This window comes from Colletotrichum godetiae (assembly GCF_030913485.1).
Source record: "Colletotrichum godetiae strain CBS 193.32 chromosome Unknown BDP55scaffold_4, whole genome shotgun sequence".
Classification (NCBI taxonomy): domain Eukaryota; kingdom Fungi; phylum Ascomycota; class Sordariomycetes; order Glomerellales; family Glomerellaceae; genus Colletotrichum; species Colletotrichum godetiae.
This window is the reverse complement of record NW_026851252.1, coordinates 236,072-259,315: the sequence shown is the minus strand read 5'-3', so window position 1 is coordinate 259,315 and position 23,244 is coordinate 236,072. Positions and strand designations below refer to the sequence as shown.

The 23,244-nt window shown below is 53.9% G+C and overlaps 7 protein-coding genes across 7 annotated transcripts; 2 read left to right on the top strand and 5 right to left on the bottom strand.

Moving 5' to 3' along the window:
• Window positions 1-132: 132 nt before the first annotated feature.
• BDP55DRAFT_542218 (phosphatidylinositol-specific phospholipase C) lies at window positions 133-2,488 on the top strand (the record flags this gene model as incomplete). The annotated part of the gene is made up of 3 exons (XM_060568291.1): window positions 133-996; window positions 1,084-1,861; window positions 1,971-2,488. The coding sequence occupies 3 exons, from the start codon at window positions 133-135 to the stop codon at window positions 2,486-2,488; spliced, it is 2,160 nt and encodes a 719-aa protein (XP_060434911.1).
• Window positions 2,489-2,811: 323 nt separating this feature from the next.
• Window positions 2,812-4,060, bottom strand: BDP55DRAFT_646323 (uncharacterized protein). Its single transcript, XM_060573698.1, has 2 exons — window positions 3,968-4,060; window positions 2,812-3,910 (listed from the first exon to the last, which is right to left on the bottom strand). Exons 1-2 carry the CDS (start codon window positions 3,989-3,991, stop codon window positions 2,978-2,980), a joined length of 957 nt encoding a protein of 318 aa, XP_060434910.1. The 5' UTR covers window positions 3,992-4,060; the 3' UTR covers window positions 2,812-2,977.
• A 2,905-nt stretch (window positions 4,061-6,965) lies between these two features.
• Window positions 6,966-8,547, bottom strand: BDP55DRAFT_723839 (histidine acid phosphatase; the record flags this gene model as incomplete). The annotated part of the gene is made up of 2 exons (XM_060578805.1): window positions 6,966-7,079; window positions 7,135-8,547. The coding sequence occupies 2 exons, from the start codon at window positions 8,545-8,547 to the stop codon at window positions 6,966-6,968; spliced, it is 1,527 nt and encodes a 508-aa protein (XP_060434909.1).
• Window positions 8,548-10,949: 2,402 nt separating this feature from the next.
• BDP55DRAFT_257900 (uncharacterized protein) lies at window positions 10,950-13,934 on the top strand. Its single transcript, XM_060566314.1, has 2 exons — window positions 10,950-11,055; window positions 11,128-13,934. The coding sequence occupies exon 2, from the start codon at window positions 11,292-11,294 to the stop codon at window positions 13,794-13,796; it is 2,505 nt and encodes an 834-aa protein (XP_060434908.1). The 5' UTR covers window positions 10,950-11,055; window positions 11,128-11,291; the 3' UTR covers window positions 13,797-13,934.
• A 434-nt stretch (window positions 13,935-14,368) lies between these two features.
• BDP55DRAFT_646311 (DNA ligase I) lies at window positions 14,369-17,849 on the bottom strand. Its single transcript, XM_060573697.1, has 5 exons — window positions 17,557-17,849; window positions 17,285-17,421; window positions 16,055-17,207; window positions 15,234-16,002; window positions 14,369-15,163 (listed from the first exon to the last, which is right to left on the bottom strand). The coding sequence occupies exons 1-5, from the start codon at window positions 17,823-17,825 to the stop codon at window positions 14,627-14,629; spliced, it is 2,865 nt and encodes a 954-aa protein (XP_060434907.1). The 5' UTR covers window positions 17,826-17,849; the 3' UTR covers window positions 14,369-14,626.
• Window positions 17,850-17,989: 140 nt separating this feature from the next.
• BDP55DRAFT_646308 (pyruvate dehydrogenase E1 component) lies at window positions 17,990-19,705 on the bottom strand. Its single transcript, XM_060573696.1, has 4 exons — window positions 19,494-19,705; window positions 19,244-19,377; window positions 18,725-19,179; window positions 17,990-18,666 (listed from the first exon to the last, which is right to left on the bottom strand). Exons 1-4 carry the CDS (start codon window positions 19,623-19,625, stop codon window positions 18,158-18,160), a joined length of 1,230 nt encoding a protein of 409 aa, XP_060434906.1. The 5' UTR covers window positions 19,626-19,705; the 3' UTR covers window positions 17,990-18,157.
• Window positions 19,706-20,767: 1,062 nt separating this feature from the next.
• Window positions 20,768-23,007, bottom strand: BDP55DRAFT_723835 (WD domain-containing protein; the record flags this gene model as incomplete). Its single annotated transcript, XM_060578804.1, has 5 exons — window positions 20,768-21,013; window positions 21,071-21,419; window positions 21,479-21,841; window positions 21,892-22,487; window positions 22,540-23,007. The coding sequence occupies 5 exons, from the start codon at window positions 23,005-23,007 to the stop codon at window positions 20,768-20,770; spliced, it is 2,022 nt and encodes a 673-aa protein (XP_060434905.1).
• Between the last annotated feature and the right edge of the window lie 237 nt (window positions 23,008-23,244).

Genomic DNA, 23,244 nt, shown 5'->3' with positions numbered 1-23,244 from the left:
ACCATTCTTATTCTCTCACTCTTCTTCATCGCAAGCCTCTTCCTAAACACCCTTTTTGCGTCTTCTCTCGCCTATTCTCGCTCTCCTCCTCCTCACCGCGTCATCAAAGTCATCACCACGCAAACACAGACCATGGCGGACACAACGGCACCAACAGCACCAGCACCGGCACCGGCACCGGCAGTGCCAGCCGCAGCGGCAGCTCCCCCTCCGCCCCAGGGTACCATCGTGTCCGCAACATCGGACCCCTCCAAGCCCTCGCTGCGGTACCAGGCCGGCGGCGGCGCCAGCGAGACGGAGCGCACCGTCAAGACGCTCGGCGACTCGGTCATACCGCACCTGACAAAGATCTTCAACGTCCACGCCGGCCAGGACGACAAGAAGTGGCACAAGGAGCAGATTGCCTCGTTTGTCAAGAACGTCCAGGCCGAGGAAACGCCCGAGTGCCTGGTGGCCAACACGTCTGAAGCGTCAGCATCACCAGAGGAACTCGACTTCAACGGCTTCCTTGACTACATGACCTCGTCCGCCTCGGCCATCACCCACCCCGTCCACGAGGAGGACCTGTCGTACCCGCTCTCGAGCTACTTCATCAGCTCCAGCCACAACACTTACTTGACGGGAAACCAGCTGTACAGCGAGTCGAGCACCGACGCCTACAGAAACGTGCTGGTGAGGGGTTGCCGGTGCATCGAGATTGACGTCTGGGACGGCGATGATTCGGACAATGAGGATGGTACCTCGGTGAGTAGCAGTGATGAGGAGACCGTTGCTGCGGCTGCTACCTCGGGTCAAGCTAAGCCGAAGAAGGAGAAGAGGAGCAAGCTTGCGATGCTCAAGGATAAGATGCCCGGTTCTCTGGCGAGTAGGCTGGAGAAGACTTCGTTGGGGAAGAAGATGGATGAGAGGATTGAAAAATCTACGAGCCCGCCGACGGAGACGGCTACCGCTCGGTCAGCCGGTACTGCTGCCTCTGCCACTCCAGCTCCCGCCTCTGTCCCTGCCACCGGGAGCACTGCTGCCCCTGAGAGCACTACCGCTACCGCTGCTGCCACACCGAAGGAAACGTCAGTCGGAATGGAGCAACCGCCGCTGCAGAAGACTCCCTCGCCGAGGATGTTCCCCATCGAGCCCCAGGTCTTCCACGGCTATACCCTCACTAAAGAGGTGCCCTTCCGGCACGTCTGCGAGACGATCCGCGACTACGGCTTCCACTCGGCTGACACGCCCCTCATCGTCAGTCTCGAGGTGCACTGCAGCGCCGAGCAGCAGGAGATCATGGTGAAGATCATGGAGGACACGTGGGCCGGCCTGCTCGTCCCCACCCCCGACGTAGACGCCCCCGAGCTGCCGCGCCCCGCGGACCTGATGGGCAAGATTCTCGTGAAGGTCAAGTACGCACCGCCGCCGATTGCAGGCGCAACCGACGCACAGGAAGACGACTCGGAGGAAGACGGAAAGACCACGCCACCGGCAGCACCACCAAAAAGCAAAAAGGCCGCGAAACCCTCCAAGATCATCCAGGCGCTCAGCAGGCTGGGCGTCTACACCCGCGGCGTGTCCTTCAAGTCCCTTGCGCAGCCCGAGGCCTCGATGCCGACGCACATCTTCTCGCTGTCAGAGAAGGGCGTCATGGAGGTGCACGAGAAGCAGGGCGACGCGCTCTTCCACCACAATCGGCACTACTTGATGCGCGCGTATCCGTCGGGCCTGCGCATCGGGTCATCCAACCTCGACGCGGCCGTCTTCTGGCGGAGGGGCATCCAGATTGTCGCGCTGAACTGGCAGAACTGGGATGAGGGGATGATGCTCAACGAGGGCATGTTTGCGGGTACCAAGGGTTATGTTTTGAAGCCCGAGGGTTGGTTCTCCTTTTCTTCCAGTTGTCTCACGCTTTTGGCCTCTTCATACCTCGCTATCATGAAACACCCAAGCACGCAAAGAATATTGAAACTGACATCAATCCACAGGATACCGATGCCTCAAAACCGGCTCAACCCCAGACCCAGCATCACCCACCACCCCGCAAATCACCTACAAAACCCTCGACCTCCAAATCGACGTCCTCGCAGCCCAAAACCTGCCCCTCCCGCCCGGCGACACCCGCATCTCAGGCTTCAAGCCCTACGTAAAGGTCGAAATCCACGTCGAGTCCCCCGAAGAGCGCCTCCCAGGCGCGCACATCAAAGACGACGGCCGCGAGCGCGAGAGCGAGTTCAAGGCCAAGACGAAATCGAACCGCGGCGTCGACCCGGATTTCAAGGGCGAAGCGTTGCAGTTCTCCGGTGTGCCGGGCGTGGTGGAGGCGTTGACGTTTGTGAGGTTCACCGTTAGGGACGATGAGATTGGGCGGGATGATTTAGCTGCGTGGGCGGCGGTGAGGTTGGATCGGTTGAGGGCTGGGTATCGGTTCGTGCATCTCATGGATTGCGAGGGACGGCTGACGGATGGGGTTGTGCTTGTGAGGGTTACCAAGAAGTTGACCTGAGTGGTGTGATTCTTCTCTTGAGAGGGGATGTCGTGAATGGAACGAGGTGTTTCCATAGCATAGCATGATGAGCATTGAAATTTGGAGCATTCTTATAGGGTTGTGACTTTCACTCTCCCCCTTTGTACGGCTCACTTGTCATGGGGGTAAGTTGGTCCCTGCTGTATTTGGGATGGACTTGAAGATGGTACAGCTGGGCCCACCGTACATATCACCTGGCCCAAGTAAGCTCCGAGACCGAAGAAGATCATGTACTCAACGCGGATTACCAGGCACTCATTAAAGGTCACTACTGCTCACTTGCGGGTATTGGGATGAAATACGAGAGTAGTGTTCAAATGGTATTAATATCTCATTCAGAGCTCGCTAGTACATAATCATCATCAAAGATGAGAGAGGGCTCCTACACAGGAAGCATCCTCTTCAAGACACTAATATTTTCCACCACCAACATTCCGGTACAAACCACGAGAAAGCTACTAGAAGCACCTAGTAGTCATCGTTGTTGTTTCCGTACCCGGCGTTCTCCCGCTTCGACTGGCCCTTGGACTCGAGCTTGTCGCTGTTGAGCAAGTCGCCCGCCTTCTCGAGGAACTTGCCGACCTTGCTGTCGCCGCTCTTGTTGTTGTTGTTGTTGTTGCTGCTGCCGTACGAGTCAGAGGTATCGTTGTCCCTGCTGCTGCCGTACGAGCCTGTGTTGCCAGACGATCCGTAGCTGTTGTCGTTGTCGTTGTCCTTGCGGGAAGAGCCGTAGGAGCCCGTGTTGCCGGAAGAGCCGTAGCTGTCCGAGGTGTCGTTGTCCTTGCGGGAGGAGCCGTAGGAGCCAGTGTTGCCTGACGATCCGAAGCTGTCGTCGTTGTCACGGCGGGTGGTGGAGGAGCCGTAGCTATTGTCGTTGTCGTTATCCTTGCGGGAGGATCCGTAGGAGCCCGTGTTGCCGGAGGAGCCGTAGCTATCCGAGTTGTCGTTGTCGCGACGGCTGGAGCTGGTGTTGCCGTACGACAGAGAATCGCCGCCGGCGAGATTAGAGGAGGTGGAGTCGTCTCCGTAGGACGAGCTCTTGTTGCCGGAGCCGTAGGAGTCGTTGTCTGTCTTGCGGGACGAGCCGTAGCTATCAGAGGTGTCGTTGTCCTTGCGAGATGAGCTCAGGCCCGATGAGCCATAGCTGTCCGAAGTGTCGTTATCACGACGGGTAGATGAGCCGTAGGTGGAGTCATTGCCGCTGCGGCCAGTGTTGGAGGAGCCGTACGAGTCGTCATTATCGCGGCGGGTGGAGGAGCCGAAGCTGTTGTCGTTGTCGTTGTCACGGCGCGAGGAGCCGTACGAGTCCTCGTTGTCGCGGGTGGAGGAGCCGAAGCCGCCGGTGGTTCCAGAGGTGCCGTAGCTGTCCTCGTTGTCCCTGCGGGAGGAACCGTAGTTTGACTAGGGACGTTGTTAGTGAGGGAGGCTCGAGTATTGTGTATTAGGTGTATCACTTACGTCGTCGTTGCCGCCGTAAGACATGATTGCTGTGTGAAGATTGGGAGGTGGTTTTTGGTTGTAAGATGAGTTGGAATGGGGATGATGATAAGATGGTTCTATAAATTATAATGGCACTCGATCAGATTGAGGGGTCGAAGCGTATTTAAGAATCCAGATCAACTTCAGGCTGTGCCATGATGCCAATTACACTCTCACATGCGTTGGACCCTGTTATTCCAACCATCCCCGTAGGCCTCTCCGGGACCCTCCTCGATCGACAAGGCAGTGGTCGATCGAGCGAGGGTCGCACGCTAGGAAGACGCACGTTTACGCCATACCTGGCACCCCGTCATCCGCCTGTTGGGACTCGGGAGTTGGGGGCCAGGAAAGAAGGAACGAGAAGTGTAGTAGGAAGCTTGTTTGGTCACTCAGAGAAACCGGTCTTTGCCTTGTCTAGCTGAAGGGGATGGGGACCATGGGGTGGTAATTTGGGAGACGTTGGACCATGTCGCGCCACTTGGCACGTCAATTGGAGAAGCGCTTGCGGTATGCGTGTCCTAGGACCAAGGCGGACTAGGCCAAGATGTTGTCCCTTCAGCTTTGGAGGGGTATGTCTTAGATGGCTAAGCGGGCAGAGCAGGACCAGGCTGCGGGATAGAACTGTATGAAAGTGGACTATATCCGACGAGATCCTTGGTTTTCCCCTCCTGTGCGGGCGAAGGAGAAGAAAGGGTTCACGGTCAGCCCGGCAAGTATCGTCATGAGCGAGAGTAAATGCCGTCTCTTGCGTCTTGTCGTGGGTGAAGAATTGATAGCAACCAAGGCGTTAGCTATCATCTCGAAGTCTGGTACAGAGTTGCTTGCACGGGTAAATGGCACCTGGTCCACCGTTATGTCGTCATTCCGGAGACACATCTACGCATCCCTCGAACAGAAAGGTGGGATCGAGAAGTACCATCCAAACGGGCGTACTGGAACTTGCAGTTGACGTGTCGGCAGCGCCAACGTGCCAGCGGTGATGTGCGAGCGAGCAAGGCACGCAATAGTCTCATCCGCAGGAAAGCCGGTGACACTCCTCTTGATGTCTCTGGTCGTCGTCGTACGGGTACCCCACCACAGCCAAGGTAGGTAGGTACTCAAGGTGTCGAGCTCATAGAGCTTTGGCGGCACTAGCTCTGCCAAGAAACCTGATTTGAGCAAACATGGGACGGTACCAAGAGAGAGCTGGCGTCTTTTTCCTGCTGTAGTTGCACATTAGGTAGACCTGCCCGGTTTTTTCGGCATGGCATCACATTGGTCTGGAGCTGGAGACTGGAAGCAGGCACGTCGGGAACCGGTGCTTTGGTGTGAATTGAGACGAATCGGGCTCCCTCCCCCCCGTCCCTTTTCGCCATGTTCCCGTCCATTTCCTTCCCCAAAGTAGCGGAAGAATGGGACAGATGGGACTTCCTACCATGGATTCGGCGCTGCCGGCGACGTCAACTGGAGCCCCACCCGTGCATCCAATGGTTGGATGGAGACGGTGGATCGGCCTGGACTCCGGTACAGCGGTACCCCACCCGCCAGCTTGACAGGGGTAACTGCGCGCTCTCAAGGTGCAGAACTCGCTCCCAACCAGTGCCAACAACAATTACAACACCATCACCAGCTGAGGTTTGCGATATTACCTGCAGCTGGGCTAACTGCGTAGCTAGTCCAACTGTGAGTCCACGTGCGCCCGGCGATTCGACGGACCCCGGTCAGAGAGGAGAGCTCCCGGCGCGACGGCGTCTTTGATTTGGCTGGAGACGATATCGACCTGTCTTTGTTGTAGACTGTCGATGAATGTCGTCTTGGAGCTTGGCTATTTCGAGACAGCCTACTACCCCGCGATGTCTGGAGCTATGACTTGTCGTTGGCGCGTTTTGCGCTCCTGGCGGCCTCCCGCAACGCCGACACAGGCCTCTCATTTTCCGTCCTTAATTGAATGTCTCTCCTTGAGTACTTGAAGAAAATCATTGCAGACGCTATTTGACGGAGTAAAAGATCGAGTCTTGGATACTCTGCATTGAAGATCATGGCTTCATTGTCCAATGAACTTGAACGTGTCCGAGAGAGGTGATTTCTGACGACTTGTCGTTAATCTCATACAAGCTCCAAAAGCGTTATCATCATTATCATCATCTCCTAAACTATCACACCTCCGCCATATCTAAACATTGAGAACATTTTTACCTGTTGAAGAACAACCCACATATATTGCCGCCCCATTCCACACTATACTTATATTCAACAACTCGACGCGAAGATGCACCACCACATTTCATCCCCTGAAGATAGCGAAGCAAGGGACAATAAACTCATATTCCCTAGCCCTACAGGCTGCAACGATCGCAATGCTCATCATCTAGCGCAATCCGGGCATAGCTCAAGGGCACTAACCTACGTAAGGCGTGCAGATGTCACTCGCCCAATGTCCGAGCATGCATGTTAAGGCTGGCATTCACACCTCTGGGAAGCATCTCAGCCCTAGTAGCTTTTTGGGATATATCGGATGCCGAGATGGCCCCCTCCAGCTCTTGGCACGTACAAAATCCGATCATGGCAAGCGCGAAACTGCGCAAGATGACGGAAGACGACGTTTCATTCGACACGAACAACCTGCGATTATATTGGGCGTTATTACAAGAGTCTCTATACTCTTTGATTAAAACATAAGCTTCTAGATTAATGGACCCTGTATTAGGATCCTGGCCATAAATGTCAAAAGATCTCTACTTCTAAACAGACATGTAACACGAGTACATAACAGCGCCCATGAAAGGATGGTCTCCGACACACTCGACACAAACATCAACGAAGAAGGAGAAATTTAACGGAAAAGCTATGGCTCTATGTAGAGCGTGGCACTACTCGGGGTCCGGTGACCTGCCACTTGTCTATGGACAAAACACTTTCTCTTCTATCCTGTGAAGCAATTATCACTACTTTCTCTCTCGACAATAAACTTAGTAACACTTAGCGGTTATGGCAATCATTAATATCCTGCCGGCTCCGGCTTGACCGGGAAGGCGGACGCATCAATGTTCCCACGGCACTCGTTCTTCCAGTCAATAGGTGTGTACCTGTCGACAATAGACTTGAAAGCGGCCTGGGCTCAGGTCAGCTACGCGCAATCATCTCACAAGCGGGGTCTGGAAACTTACCAGAGTACAAAAGGACTCATCGCCTTCAAGATGGTTGCCGGCAGCCTTGCAGCCGGGGATAGTCACCGGTTCGTCATTGTACCGAACCCTCACATAGTAACCATCTAGCTGCTTCCTCTCGGCATCTGTCAATGCGGGGGTCGGCTTACGACCAATGCCTGGCGGAGCCGCACCAAGCGCCGTTGTGCTAGCACGGCCGGCGGAGAACCATGAGCCGAACCATCTCCCATTCTTGGGTGTTTGCGTTTGACTCGGCGGGACCTTGGAATCGCGGAACATCTCAACAGCGACATGGCTTGTGAAAGGAGGCCATTTGTCTGGACCAAAGGCACCCAGGCTGGCTAGTATACCCGCGAGGGTAGTATCGTGGCAGCCACTCATGCCAAATCTGATAGGCTTGGGAGCTTCAGCACTGGCTTGCTTGATCTCGTATGCTCCGTCTGCCGGACTGCGTTCGACGCTTCCGACCATACGAGCAACAATATCGCCCATTAAGCCACCTATGCCAAGCGTGCGATACTCCTGGCTCTCGCCGTACCCGCTATACCATTCTTCTACGCCAATTCTCTCGATGATGGAAAGTACCTTGGGATCGTAAAACTCCGAGGGTAGCTTCGTCTTCGGGCCGTGTGCGCGTGATGCATTGATGGTATCCATGATACCGCTCAACCTTGGCTTAGAATCGACTGCGATGGGTTGACCCTCTTCCATCCATTTCCCGAGCTTCTTATTCAAGTAAGCCATCTCTGGAGTGTTGTTCCATCGGTCGGCAGTCCGCTGAGCGAAAGCACGAGCGAGAATACGAAATCGCCGGCAGTGGGTTTCGTTGGGAAAGAGAGTCTCGTCTGGTGGTACGCGCCCTAGAATTGTGAGCGCGGGGAGATCAGGAGCCCGGTGCCTGGCTGGATATAGGCCAGAGATGGCTTGTTGGAGAGACTCCAGAGCTCGCGGGACCGGCGTAGACCTAAGGTACAGAGACTCCGCGTCGGTAAGGTCTGCAGGCAAGAAGCCGAGCCGATCGATGTAGAGATCACGAAAACGTCTTCCAAGGTGGTGCGTGGTTTCTCGGCCGCGGTCCGTAAGCATGCCATGATCACAGATATCGTCAAGCTCGCCATTGGGGCCGGTAATGATTACGGGATTGTCATGAGAAGCGAAACCCTCGAGACGCCTCTTCCAATCAAGGTATGAGTATTTACCGGTGTCCGGGTCGAGAACAGCATCTCGGAGGTGGCGAACGACACTGCAATAGGGCCAGTACTCTGGAAGGCCGGTGTTGGAGAATCGAGACGTGACGGGAGTTCGTTCGCCATGGCGGAGGAGGATCTGCACGAGCTGGAGCTTGAGCTGTGGAGGGTACAGCTGGCGCAGCTCGGCGTCGGTGTAAGGTTGGCGAGGTTCAAGGGTAGTCATAGCTTCGGAGATTACTCTACACGGCTCGGATAGATGGAGGAGATCAGGGAGCCCGGAGGAATGTTTGCGAGACGAGGCCAGCCGGGGGGAGCACAAAGAGTAAGCTCAACAAACAGGGCAATGCATGGGACGACGACAGTAGTGACGGAAGGTGGGAAACGAAGCTCGAGAACTGTTTTGTTTGTGTTTGTGACAAGACGTTGGGGAATCTGTTTGGCGAGGCGGTTTGGTCTAAGCCTCCTTGAGCTACCCTGTCCTTACCTGGATGCTGGATAATAGGTAGGTACTTTGCCTCACGTACTGCATGCTCCGTACGAAGTCCTTGCAAATCGCAGACGATGCACTGGATTTCGCGGGGCAGGGGGGGCGCCATTGAAGCCCGGCCAACATTCGGTAGCAGACGCGGCCGCGGGCGGGTGAGGCTTCCATTTCCATTGGGTTGGCAACTTGGCCTAGCAATGACGTCCCTCATAGGTACAAAGATACCTCGGGAGACGCAGGTGCAGCGCGGGTAAGGTCTCTAGCTGCACCTGCAGATGTGTCTGGCAATTAGTGGGGCGATAAGAATTCTTATCTGATAGAAAGGCCAAAGTCCAAAGTCCAAAGTCCAAACAGCACTGAGGCTCCAGTTCCGTCCGTGGGTGAAATTAAAAGCCACGAAGCGCAAGGTAGAAACGTGCTTTGTGCTGGCTGGCTCGGGAGAGATTGCTGCGTCGGGCGCACCGCATATCAGCCCAAGCAAAGAATCTGGAATCTGGAATCATCATGGAACGTCCAAGCAGGCCAATCTGGATCCTCGATCCTCGAAGTTTGCAAGTTTGAGGTTACCATCAGGCCATTCGACCGAGCTTACTTTTGCTAAGAACACCTTATATCCGCATGTTCTCAGATGCCCGAGGGTATGCTTTTCAAGCACCGTACTCAAGTATCAAGGCGGGAAGGCATCTTAGGCGAAGAGACATAGATACCCATCTACTTGGATCACAGTTATGCATTCATGGTGAATCGACGATGGATGTTTATGTCGACACATGTGACATTAGTGTCCTCCCTGTCGTCCTACACTCCTGTTACCCGTTGGTGCTGATAGCATTTCTCCATATCCCCTCCACAATTATAGGCATCAGAGTCAACCAGCCAAATCGACAAGACGAGCAAGCCTGACAGGCTGGCTTAGGTTGGGCCGATCGACATGGCAATGCCGGATCATCGGGTGCCGCAGGGTCCGTTGCTGCCGGCCGACCAAGTGGGTCATGGACATTGGCCAATGACGCAGGTTCCAATTGGTGGCTAAGACATGGTGGGGCAGAAGCTAACACTCAGACGGCGCATGTGATTATGTCAGTGGCATTACTCTGTAAGGTACCTTAGGGGCAGAAGAAATAGGTGGGCAAGAAAGAACCTTGGGAAAGAAGATACGCCCGCTGACTACTACACCTAAAAACAAGCATCACTCGCTCAGTCAATGAATCGCAGCCTCAACCTGGACGCGGGACGGGGTACACCCATGCGATTGGATCGGCCAGAGCGCCCCTGATTCAAAACAGCAACGGCGGAGAAGAAGACGAGAGCGAAGACGAAGAAGGAAAAGAGAATGTCCATGGCTTCTTCCACGTCCCACACACTGGCCTTGACAGAGCAAAAGCACAGCTGTCCGCGCAACGACCTTTCATTAACTGCCCTTACCCGTGCCTCTCTGACAGAAAGGACGGTCCGGTATGGCGAAGCAAATGTCGGTCGAGCGCGGAAGAAACAGCAGTGAGATGAACACACAGCGATCTCTAGTCTAGCCGCTTTCGACATTTGGCACCGCGAGCCTGAGCCCCTTCCTGACAGCGATCTGTACGATGTACGACCGAGAAAGGATGCCCCTGGTTCCCGGGCGAGGGAGGCGCAGCTCTGTGCATATCAGACTTTTGGTCTTTAGCACCTACCGTCAACGCAACTACTACGGTACGCAGCGGGAAGAACATCAGCAAGCTTCCCTTCCGTGCTCCAGTCTTCCGGTTGTGTGTATGTGTGTGTTGGCTATTACCCACACCTCGGACTGAGGCGAGGGTGGTGCCTTGCCTTTCCTCCATCGAGTTTTCTGTCAAGGCAAGGCACGCACGCACGTCAAACGTAAGGTACATTCCTTAGTCCTTATGGATAGGTAGGACGGGAACAAGTGGACACACGTGGGTTGCCCTCCGTATAGATACGCGGTTAGGTACACTGCTTTTCTAAGTAGAAAGGTACGGCTACCTTACGCACCTTACTACCGCTAGCTTCTCTTTCTTATATCACCTACGCGGTGCTTCCCTTACCCCTGCTCCAATTATCTGGTTCGTCATTGCCGTATCTACATCTTTTCAGGTCGGAGTGTTGTACTTAATCATCGTTTCTAAATACCACCATCTCGTCACACACACAACCTAAAGGCCCTACACCTCAGCAAGGCACATTTCTATCCTTTCCCATTTACTGGGTCACACAGCCCTTGTCCCAGCTTTTCCCCAGACTTTTGAGGTCCTCTTTTACCTCGCCGTGTCGGTTTTCGCCTCTTGTTCAGGTCAATCTCCCGTACTGACCTCGGTGCAGCATCGACTGGGTGTCCACTCTCACTCTTCCCAAAAAGGCCATTGAGCATGTGCCATTGACCTAACACCCGGAACGCCCGGCTGCAAATTGCGACTTTTATAACTCTTATACACCCCGCGATTCAACAACTTGATTTCTCAGCACGTTTGACGGGAAAGTTCACGATGGTGGCCATGTCTCAAAAAGAAGGCGTTAGTGAAAGAAGGAGGTCTCCGTCTCCGACCCTAGAAAAGGTCCCGTCTGAAGATCCGGTTTACGGTGACGATGACCAGGATGGCGCCCAGTCCGTCATGCAACCTGCACTGAGTGTTGCTGCAACTCGACTCACTCTACCACAAACATCTAAAGCTGAGAAGGCTGCTGCATTGGAGAGAGAGAGGAAGTCGTCCGGGCTCTTCCTACCTGGCATTACGAGTAGTGACGATTCCGCCAGCTCGCCAGAACTAACGCCCTTCCCCGATGAGATCCCTACCAATTTCGAGACCGAGTCGGACACACCCATCTCGCCAGCGCCGCCTCGCAGACGAGAGTCTCAAAAGCTCCAAAAAGCCAGGCCAGCCCCGAAGGAAGACCTGCCTTCACCATGGCAGTCAAGTCCACGGAACATGATATTTGGTGGTGGGGACGGTGAAGCGCCCAAGAGCGCTCTCGAATCCGTCTCCTTTGGTCAAACTAGACACAAACGCTCATCATCTACGGGAGCCGATGCGCTCAAGAAGTTTTCGAATGCTTTCTCTTCATTCCCGGCTCCTTCAGCAATCTTCAACTCCTTATCTTTCTTTACTGCGGCCGCAGAGAAGGCGGAACCGAGATCGACGACGACGACTGAACAGCGGAAGTTTCCCCTGACTCAGACTAGAAGGCCTTATAACAACACAGCTGCCATTTCCAGCGGCGCTAACGGCCTTCCTCGTGCGCACACGATGGCCAATGAAGCATCCGGTAATCGCCCCTCCGTATCATCTGGGAGACCATCTACCACAAGACCACGCGTTTTGAGGCGAGTTACATCCGATGACTCGCTTCTGTACCACTCACTATCCCGCACATCTTCAATCGGGGATGATGATGGCAGGTTCGATCACGTCAGAGAGATGGCCAATGTGAGGATGAAGGCAATCAAAGACAGTCTGCCCGAAAGACCGACGTTCAAAATGCCAAGCCTACCCAAACTTGGATCGTCGCTCAAACTCAACGAGGACGCAACGGGCAAGGCCATCCCCGAAGCCCCGGCACCCAAAGTTGACAATGACGGACTCTCAACTCTAGACAGAGTGCTGGAGACGTTGACTGGGGACATAGTAATTCTCGGCGGTTACCGTGGCTCGATTCTACGGTCAGCAGAGCCTCCGCATCACCAACTATGGGCTCCGGTCAAAATCGGACTCAACATGAGGAAGGCGGACTTGGAAGTCGGCCTTGACCCCGAAGACGAAGAGTCAATGGAAGAGCGCATCATTCCATCAGGCATGCTTCAAAATATCGGCCCCATCGACATCTCCAGAAAGCTGTTCAAGAAGATTGCCGCCTGCGAAAACGTTCGGAAAGGAAAGTTACGTTTGCATGATTACGGCTACGACTGGAGACTGAGCCCTCACTTACTATCACGCAAAATGGTTGAGTTCTTGGAAAAGTTGCCATGCAACCAAGGAGATTCGAAAGAGCCCAGAGGTGCTCTTGTTTTAGCCCACAGCCTTGGTGGCCTCATCACCCGCCACGTCGTCAACCAGAGACCGGACCTTTTCTCAGGGGTGGTCTACGTCGGCACACCTCAGCGGTGCGTCAACGTCCTGGGACCCCTCAGAGACGGCGACGCAGTCCTCCTTAACGAGAAGATCTTGACTGCGCAGGTCAACTTCTCACTCAGAACATCCTTCGTGTTTCTGCCCGACGACGGCTTCTGCTTCGTCAACAAGGACACGAAAGAGGAGTATAATATCGATTTTCACGACGTAAACGAATGGATCAAATATCGCCTCACGCCATGTATTGAGCCTCCGCTGCCCCCACTAGTACCAAAGGAAAAGTCTACAACATTCAGCTCTCTGTTATCGGTCCGCAGTCGCAGCTCAAGCGAGAAGAAACAAAATCACGTGTTGCCGCAATCGATAACCGACGCGGCCCGGAGAGTAGAGCACGTCCGCGAAGGAGGAATCACCCCACAGATAGATGGCAACAAACCATCACCATTTACAAAGGGGGCGTCTGGCACACCAGCGCCCCCTAACCGCGCCAGAAACATCGCCTATCTCGAGCGTACCCTCGCCGAGGTCAAGCGGTTCCGTCAAGAAACACAATTCAACCCGGCTCTATCAGAGGCCAACGCATATCCTCCTCTCGGCATCATCTACGGCAAGGAAGTCCCCACGGTCTACGCCGTCAAGGTCAGCAGCCGTGAGGCCATCTGCCATGCACAAGCCTACGACGACCTCATCTTCCGCGCCGGGGACGGCGTGGTTCTCGCGCGTGAGGCGCAGCTGCCAGAGGGGTACGAGCTGGTGCGCGGTGGGCGTGTCAGCACCGAGCGCGGACACTTGACCATGCTCGGTGACATGCCCGCCGTCGGTAAGGCGTTGGAGGCTGTGATTCGGGGCCGAAGGAAGGGCATCGGTATGGGAAAGGTCGCAAAGGAAGGCGTTAGTAAGAAGGGGGGTGTCGCTAGAGCTTAGAGAGCTTTCGTCCGGCCCTTTCGAGTTTTGTATCCGTACAGCGGATAAGGTTAAAAGCCGAATTGTATTGGGTTCTTGAGCCTCACTTTTATAACCCGACCGGGGGCCGAGTGTTTGTATAGCTTGTCGAAATAGAGTGGGATCAAGGTACTACAAACTACAAACATCTTATGACACAAATCTTCCGACAATCATGTCAATATTGTTCTCGTCTACTGATGGGAAATCGTTTAAAGATAAAAGAAACCAACCCAACTGTCATCTGCACATTCATAAATGTCCGATGCAAGTTATTCTTGGCAATGCAAGTGGTTGTGCAAGTGGCAAGGCCATCGCAGAAGCAAAACCAGAGAGAAAAGAGTGTGCAACGGAAATTTAAGAAGGAACGCAAGGCACAGGTACAATGACGAAGAATGCACATGCATCTGCCGGCGCGGCGGCCGCATGCAAACGCAAAGTATATCTACACAAGATCTTTTCCTGGATCGACGCTTACACATATCACGCGGGATTGCGTTGTCTCTCCTCGTGAGACGGCGAGATATGCGAGATAAGAGAAGCAGAACCGAGCCAAAAAAAAAAAAAACACTGGACGAATAAGTACATATATGTCATTCGGTTGTGACAAGATATGGCATGTGTCTCCTTATTTGAACAAATTTTGCAAGTACCCATGTATGCGATTTGCAAACTAAAAGCCATGCTCCAACCTAACCCCTTTCCCGTCGTGACGGGCGGAAGCACCCGCATGCACTGCAATCCCTTCTAGAGCCATGTAAGAACGCCATAATTCGCCAATTCTCTCTCAGAAAAGAGTTAAAGTAATGTAATTAATACTCAAAGTCATCATCCGCCGCAGGACCCTTGCTCTTGGTCACGCTCTCCTGCTTGCGATACATCTCGGCTACCTGGCGACTGGACGTGGCCTCGTCGGCCTTCTTGTCGTCGCGCACTTTGATGAAGCGCGGGAAGCGCAGACTGATTCCCTTCTCACCACCAGGATCAACACCTTCTTTGCACCCGGCCTTGTAGCGCGGGCTGAGCGTCAAATCGGCCGTCTTGACCTCCCAGACGTAACGAGGCTCGAACCACACGTCGGGCTGATGTTGCCCGCCCGAGGAGTGTGCGTAAAACGGCTTTGGCCGGTCAATGACAATGTCCGAGAGCTGCTTGTGCAGTTCCTCGAGGACGGCCTCAGAGAATCCCGTGCCGATATTGCAGACGGTTTCATACGAATCAGACGACGGGTTATAGCATGCCAAGAGGAAGGCGCCGTAGACAGATGTACGCTTGCCTTTGCCATAGTATGCACCCAACACGACGAGATCAAGCGAGTCGCCGATGCCGCTTAAGTAATCCTTTTTGATCTAGAAATATGCAGTCAGCACGACAAATCATCGGCGCAATGGACATCTGTAAGGGATCCAAGCGGCTTACCTTGAGCCAGTTTCGGCTCCTCTTGCTGGGCTCATACCCGCTTTCCGAGCCGTCCAGCATCTTCACCATCAGACCCTCGCAGGACGCCTTGACACTCTCGTCGAGGAATACTTGGATTTGCTCCAATTCCTGTCCATCCATGTGTGTAGCAAGAGAAAATTCACCCTCTACCGGTGTAAAGGCATTTAGCAAGAGCTCGCGACGATCCCTGAGCGACTTCTCAACGATGGCCTCGCCGTTGAGATAGAGGAGGTCGAAAGCAAAAACGCAGACCTTGACCTTGACATCTTCGATTTTGACGTCCTTCTTCTTCCGCGTCATCAGTTGCTGGAAAGGAAGAACCTTCTTCTCGTCGACATCCCACGCAACCGTCTCGCAGTCAAGGACGAAGCTCTTGGTATCCTCCTTGACCCAAGTGTGTAGCTTGGCAAGGATATCGGGGTACTTCTTGGAAAGATCTTCCGAGTTACGGGAAAAGATGGCAGCAACACCATTTGCTGCAGCTGTCGTAGCTCCCGGCAATGATTGACTAATCTCCTCATCCGCGGACTTCGCGACATAATGGATCTGCGCTCGTTCGCCGTCGTACTTGTATTCACAGGTGAAGGTCTGGTTCTCAAAGCGGTCCAGAACTTCAGTGATAGCTTTGGTTGGTTTCGCCAACATCGGCTTCAGGGGCACGCCGGGCTTTAACTTGCAATGCTCGCGTAAGTTCATGATGCCGTGTTCCACCATGGCGGGAATGATGACATCGTAGCTCGGAAGTTCACTGTGAATGATTAGTACGAGAATACGGGCAATCGTGAGAGCGAACCACAAACCTGTAGACTGTCTTGAGAACACCCTCGGCCTGCTCCACGTCTGTTGTCTTAGGAGCCTGACCTTTGGCGTCGGCCTCATGGAAGACCATAGCTTGAGCCAAAGACACCAGAACAGACCTCTCAGCCAGTCCCAATCGAAGCTTGCCCTCGAGGAATCGGACAAGATACTTGGCCTCGCTGGGGCCGCCTTTGTCCTTAGTGATGTCCACCTTTCCAGAAGAATGTGAGTCGGCTGCTGACAGCAGCTTCTTGATGGCATCCACCTTACGGCCTTGGGCACCATTGCCGGAAACAGTAGCGATGCCCATGAGACCCTTATGAACTCCTCGTATTGTCAAAGCTTTGGGCTTGAACATGGTTGGCTGCGTCGATCTACTCTTGACGGCAACAAGACCGAGATCTCCAATCTCCTTTTGGTCCTGCTTGATGACTGCAAGACTTCGGCCTGTGGATTCGCCAATGGACTTCATGATGAGCGACTCACCAATACCCAGCTCAATGCCAGCGTAGTCAGGAGCCAGCTTATTGATCATGAGCAGAACAGTGGGAAGGAGATCGTCGGGGGTCAAACGCAGGACCTGTCGGAGGAACAGGGAGCAATGTGCCATAATTTCGAGCCGCTTGGTCGTGAGCTCGATTAGGGAGAAGGTTGTACAGAGCGCGGCATAGGGAACTGATTCGCCTGCCTTCCAGTCGGGGTATGGGTCCTTTGTTTGGGTCTTCAGTTTCATCTGCACCTTTTCCAAGGTCTTCTTCTTCGCTGCTGAAGGCTTCGCCTCCTCTTCGTCGTCTTCGACTGCGTCATCTTCTGACGCAGTTTCCGTGGCATCCTCTCCATCGTCCTCAATGACAGGTGTAGGGGACTTGGCGACTTTTTTCGATTGGGCAGTCTTGGGTGCGTTTGCAGCCTTCGCAAACTTCGCTGTGCCGTTCTTTTTGGCCTGAGAGGTCTTCGGTGAGTTTGAAGGAGACTTGCTGGGAGCTTCGCCCATCACTTCATCTTCGTCCTCGTCCTCGATGACACGCTTGCGGCCTCTTCGGGGCCTCTTTGTGGCAGGCTCATCATCCTCATCCTCTTCGACAACCTCATTCTTGACCTTCGGGCTCGATGCTTTTATGGCGGGGCTCGGGCTTCTGGTACGTTTCCGTGGCTCTGTAGTTGGTGCATTAGTCAATTGAAACATAAGACAAATAGCGTGTGAATTCAAAGCATACTACGAGGAGACTCCCCTGTCTTGACGGCGACTTTTTCCGAGTCGTCCTCCTTCTTGACCTCCTTTTTGACCTCCTTCGGAGCTGTCTTGGTGGCGAAGCTCAGCTTGCTCTGCTGAGGCTCAGGCTTAGATCCCTTCGCTCCAAAGAACTTCCTGTAGAGCTGTCAGCAGGCATTCTTGTAAGCCACATGATAGCTGGAGTTGTCAAGTCCGTTGCATCTGTGGTAGTCCTAGGGGCATCGATTGTCCTTTACACACCCCAACGTTGTCTGAGATGGCTTGACGTACCCCAGCGTCGCCTGCTTCGGCGCCATTTTGATATCTGGTCGAGTATAGACAGTGAATAGTCGAACTCTGCCTTGAAACGCTGCCCGGAACGCGTTTCTTTGACCGACTGAATTGCTCACAAGGCGGGGAAGGGCGGACATGAAGGTTGTGGAAAGACTCTGGTGAGCCTCGACGCGCTTGGAGCAGAAGCATCGCGTTAAGAGCTCCTGCCTGGTGACGCGAAAAGGACCCGTAGCTGCACGGACCCACAGAAACTTTCTAGGCAACATGGGCAGGCAGCGACCTGGACCATCGCTGTGCCGCTTCGGGCAAGTTTTCTGAACCGCCCCGATTGGGCCTAATGCTACTGGAAGAAGACTGGCCGCTGTCGGTCTATCGTAAGTGCGCCGTGCCGAGACGGGCTTTTCAATTCCACGAGCAGGCTTATTACATCACAGCGCGCCAGATTTCACAAATGGGGACCAAAAATCTTGTCGAACCAGGAGGATATCTGCAGACCCTGGCCATGTTCAGATTGTGACCACTTCACCCTCTCTAGCTAGTAGGTATTGTACAATAGGACAGAAAGGTTAGGAAACAATGATTCGTCATGCGCAGGAATTTAGTGGAAGTAGTAGGTCTCATCAGGGGTGCGGCCGCGGATGAACTGCGGCTCGGTACCGGGGACGTAGATGTCCTCGTAGAGAATCTTGGGGGTGGTGTCGGGAACGGCCATGGCCTCAGCAGCGGCAACCTCCTCGTTGACGAAGCTGCGGGCCTCCTTGTCAATGGTCTTGAGCTCGTCCTCAGTGACAACCTCCCAGTCCATGATCTTCTGCTTGAGGCCAGCAATGGGGTCGTTGGTGGAACGCATGCGCTGGATCTCCTCACGGGTACGGTAGGTGGTACCGGGGTCGGACATGGAGTGACCACCGTACCGGTAGGTGACATACTCGAGGACGAGGGGTCCGTTCTCGGCGACAGTGTAGTCCTTTCCGTACTTGACGGCGGCCTTGACGGCGAGGACGTCCATGCCGTTGACCTTGAGACCAGGGATGTACTGGCCACGCTTGTAGTAATCCGTGAGGGCCGAGGAACGGGCAGCAGCGGTACCCATACCGTACTTGTTGTCTGAAAATATTCATTAGCAAGACGGACATGATAGCCTTTCAAGGGGACTAAAACTTACTCTCGCAGCCGAACAGGGCGGGCAAATTCCAGAGCTTGGCCATGTTGAAAGCCTCGAATACCTGACCCTGGTTGCTGGCACCGTCACCGTATAGGATGACAGAGGCATTCTTGCGGCCAGTGTACTGGTGAGCGAAAGCCAGACCAGCACCGACGGGCACCTGTGCACCGACGATACCATTGCCACCGTAGAAGCCCTTGGTGAACATGTGCATGGAACCTCCCTTGCCGTACGCAATACCCTCGCGGCGGCCCAGCAGCTCGCCGATAATGGAACGAACGGTGCCGCCACGCATGTAGGCGAAGCCGTGGCAACGGTAAGCAGTGATCAAGTCATCCTCGCGGGTAAGAGCGTGCTCAATGCCGACGGCGACAGCCTCTTGACCGGTGGACAAGTGGCAGAAACCACGAATCTTCTTCTCCTTGTACAAACGATCGGCGGCCATCTCGAGTTGTCTGCGCAGACGGTAAGTAAAAAGCTGAGGCAAATGCGTTTTTGCGGAGACAGGATTGCTCGTACCTGACAACAACCATATCCTTGTACATCTGCTTCAGTTCCTTCTTCGTGACATCGAGGGTGTACGGCGGGGGGTCGAGCTGGTAGGTCTCGAAGCTCTCATCGCTCAGGGTGATCTGGAAAGGCTCATCGTCGGACTAGAATGGCGTACTAGGTTAGCAGGATGCAATTGGACATGCCTCTACATCCGAGGGCGTTTTGTTGTCGCAGCATATCCGACCAATGTGGCGACGGGAAAAGAGCGCAAACTGACCTGGGGAACTCCCTTCTCCAAAGTTGCCGATGCAGCGTTGGTGGTGACGGACCGGGATGCAGCAGCAAAAGTGGCCGGGGCGCGAGTGCGCAGAGGCACTGCTCTGTTTAACCTGATCGCGCGGGAGAACATCGTGGGGGTGGTGATGATGGAGCCTCCGGACGATGAGGATGAGAAGGGTTCGGGGGAAGGAGGGTGATAACAAATTATTTGGTCGCTGGAGCTCCGAAAAATCGCGGCGTTGGTTGGGAAGGGAGCTGCTGCTTGTTGAAAACTACTAGTCCGTATATGGTTAGCTTACATGCACGTGACTCTGCCTCAACGGGATTTGCGAGGTGTGAACTTCGAGGCGCTGTGACTTTGGCGGGCCCGGCTTCCAACGGTCGGTCATATTCTCGCACGGGGTCCCATCGAGTTCGCAATCAGAGGACAAGCGAGAGCGGCCTTCGGAGATAGCAAGGAAACAGAGCCCAGCAATGGGGCCAATCGCCGCAAAAACCCAAACCCCTACTCCGTCTGTGATAAGTGTAGAGCAGGGTAGAAAAAAATATGGTATCCGTACGGAGTCCCTTCGAATGGACATGCTTGATTACACAAATTATCAAGTCCGACGGGGCCAACACTTCTATCATCTTCATGTGCTACGTCTCTTGATTGATAGAATCGATTTAAAGGACCACAATGGAAGCGGCTTTGTACCTTGCTTATACGGATACAGAGGAAAAGTACCTTAGGTCTGTCTACCTACCTTACTCATCACAGGTCTACCCGGAGCTCCGAGCCTCAAGTCTATCACACTTGTTCTGAGGTGGTATATAATTCTATAGCACGCTACCTCGGGGTATATTAAAGTTTGGCTAGGCAAACCGCATGCTCGAAGTTGCATGAGTTCGCATCCTGAAGTCCTAATCCTTCAATTGCCGCCATTTAAACCACTGAATTGAATCCCCAATGCTGTCAAAAAAAACCATGCTGGCCATCCTTTGAAATGCACATGATGCTTCCTGACCAACTCCAAAAAAAAAAAAGAAGGCGGGACCTTTGTCTCTCTAGCCACCCAAATCTAGGCTCGGGAGCTTGTGAAAGATAACCGTTTCATGACGTGTATGGTTTCGTCAATCACCAAATAAACCGCAACGCCTCATTGATGCCTTGGTAACGCAGGTGTTCAGTGCACCTGCGACCGAATCCGTCTCGAGACGATATCTATCGCCGTTCAAAGCCAATTGCCCCGTCGTGTCGTGCAGGAGGCTTCAATGTTTGACCGACCACATCTAGTCGTCATGGAAGAAAGTCTTGTTTCCGCCCTGAAGTGGGGCTGTAGAAGGACCAGCGTCTCTCATGTCGACATCTTGACTTCCGGCAGCTTCACGACTAGACCCAGCAACAGTCGGCTGGCTTTGTCTGTAATCGAGCTGCATGGCGCTCAAGGGCCGGTTTGGCGCCTCTTGCAGGACTCGCTGCTGAAGAGAAAGTGGACGGTCGTAGAGGACATCCTCAGGAGGAGAGAAAGACCACACCTTGACAATCTTGGTTAGCAACGTGGATCACCTGGGTTCCCTAAAATGATATCTTACCTCCATTACGGTACGGTTCTGTCGCAAAGCCAGGGCGACGCACTTCTCATCCTCGAAAGCTACCCTCCAGACAGCCTCTCCTTGAGCAATAAGCTCTCTGACCAGGTGACCCGTTTTCAGATCCCAGATCTTGACCCGGCCATCACTTCCACCACTGACGACCCGAGTATCATCAAATTGCAGGCTGGTCACGCTGTTATCGTGCGCCGCAAGTCGATGAATGGGGCACATCTTCTCTAGTGACCAGACTCGCACTGAGCCATCAGAGCCGCCTGTCACGAGGGTGTCTCCGCGCATCTGCAACTGGCCCACAAGGGATGTGTGGCCCTGCAGGATAGCCAGGCATTCACTAAGATTAATTAGCACACCAAAGAAAAGACAAAGACAAATTGTATCAAGTGCACTTACGCCGTTCTGGGGTCCCAAATGCGGACATTGGTGTCCAGACTGCCAGTGACAACTCTCTTGCCATCAAAGGCAATGGCGTAGATTTGACTGAAGTGACCTTGAAGGGTCTGGATGCATCTGCCCTCAGAAATACTCCAGACCTTTGCCATGGTATCGTAGCTGCCGGACACGACAATGTCTCCCTTGATCTCGAGGCATCGAACACTGGCGCCGTGACCGACAAGAACGTTTCTGCACAACCCGGTGCGAATATCCCAGACTCGAAGCGTCGTATCGCGCGAGCCCGATATAGCGGTGTTTGCATCAGACATCTTCAGACAACGGACCGTTGATGTATGTCCACGGAGGGTGTGGAGGCAGGCGCTGGCAAAGTTAGCATACCTGAGTTGGTGCATTGTTCGAATTCAACATACCCTGTAGCCAAGTTCCACACTCGCACGTCGCGATCGCACCCACCACTGACGAGAATGTCGTCCCAAGGAACCATCGCCCAAACACCCATGACGTGGCCCTGCAGAGTGCGTTGCTGATTGCCCTTGGTATCAAAGACGTGAATCTTGGCATTATCAAGGGCCACGATAATGTACTTGGGCGTCAAGTGCAAGCTGGTAACCACACCACCCTCCTGAGTGATGTTTCTAGTGGTGCTAGTGCCACCTGATCTCCAGGCGGCCTCGACGAGATATCTCTGCTTGAAGTGCGACTTGTAAGACCTCATCTTGGGTCTTGAATTGCCAGATCCATCGAGACTGCGGGATCCAGAGGCATGAGCCGTCATGGGCAGCGCACCCGGGAAACTGCTGCTGGCGTAGTCGTCTCCCCAAAGAGGCTGGGCACCAGGTCGAGATCCGCTGCCCATCGATGAAGCAACTTCGGATAGGCGTCTGCCGTAGTCATGCTTAACACAAAGATTCTTCCACGTCATATCGTCACTCAACAAGTCTCTCCATCGCCGGGACACTTGTGAGGCACGAGCCAAGACCTTGGGGTCATCTATGAAGGAAAGAATCTGGAGATAGTGTTAGCAAAGCGAACCTACTGGGTATTGGCGGTTTTCTTACGCGTAGACACAGCTCATCTGGAAGACTCGTGAAAGGATCTTTCTTGAGAAGGGGGCTGACGAACTGGTGAACGAAGCTCAGCTGTTGACTTGTGCACATATTCAGGAGGTCGGCTAGGAGGCGAGTGCGGTGAGGACCGCCAGAGTTCTTGAAGTGATGGCGCACTTTGGCGAGAAAGAAGTCTTCATCATCAGCCGCATCGCTCCAGTCAAGTTGGTGATGCGAGGGGCCTGGGGAGGCTGCCGGTGTAGGCGGGGGAGGTGGCGAGCCCGTCAACTGCTGGTCAAAGTCTGCAGCAGGAGTGGACATGCTCGGTGTGGGCGGGCCTCTAATGTGTCCCGGCCGTTGAGGCATCTTCTCGAGTCTTGTGCTGCTTGAACTGCTTCCGGTGTTGAGTGTCATGTCGTCGCTAAGCATGCTCCCTCTTCTCTCAGAGAAACTTAGTGGTCTATTGTTGTAGCCAGCCATGATGATTTGCGTTATGATGCGATCGTACCCGAGTTATGATCGACTCAGGTATCGGGAGTGAACGAGAGGTCTCTGATAGGAGTCTCTTGATGCGATCGTCGAACGTAGGAGAATTCGGAGGCCGTTTCGTAGTACGCGAAGTCGTTACAGAAGGTTCATTTATAATCGAAAATCAGTGATGGACTCTCGGTAATGTCCTAGTCGGCGCAAATGCTCAAGTGAAAAGAAGAGAAGAAA

What these genes read in the sequence shown, in the direction of transcription:
- BDP55DRAFT_257900 (XM_060566314.1), top strand. Translation starts at nt 11,292, where the DNA reads ATGGTGGCCATGTCTCAAAAAGAAGGCGTTAGTGAAAGAAGGAGGTCT.
- BDP55DRAFT_646308 (XM_060573696.1), bottom strand. Translation starts at nt 19,625, where the DNA reads ATGTTCTCCCGCGCGATCAGGTTAAACAGAGCAGTGCCTCTGCGCACT. An exon ending in TGGAGAAGGGAGTTCCCCAG is followed by an intron (nt 19,378 to 19,493) that starts GTCAGTTTGCGC and finishes ACGCCATTCTAG; the next exon opens with TCCGACGATGAGCCTTTCCA. An exon ending in AAGGATATGGTTGTTGTCAG is followed by an intron (nt 19,180 to 19,243) that starts GTACGAGCAATC and finishes CCGTCTGCGCAG; the next exon opens with ACAACTCGAGATGGCCGCCG.
- BDP55DRAFT_646311 (XM_060573697.1), bottom strand. Translation starts at nt 17,825, where the DNA reads ATGTTGCCTAGAAAGTTTCTGTGGGTCCGTGCAGCTACGGGTCCTTTT. An exon ending in CCGAAGCAGGCGACGCTGGG is followed by an intron (nt 17,422 to 17,556) that starts GTACGTCAAGCC and finishes ACAGCTCTACAG; the next exon opens with GAAGTTCTTTGGAGCGAAGG. An exon ending in GTTCTCAAGACAGTCTACAG is followed by an intron (nt 16,003 to 16,054) that starts GTTTGTGGTTCG and finishes AATCATTCACAG; the next exon opens with TGAACTTCCGAGCTACGATG.
- BDP55DRAFT_646323 (XM_060573698.1), bottom strand. Translation starts at nt 3,991, where the DNA reads ATGTCTTACGGCGGCAACGACGAC. An exon ending in CTTACGGCGGCAACGACGAC is followed by an intron (nt 3,911 to 3,967) that starts GTAAGTGATACA and finishes CAACGTCCCTAG; the next exon opens with TCAAACTACGGTTCCTCCCG.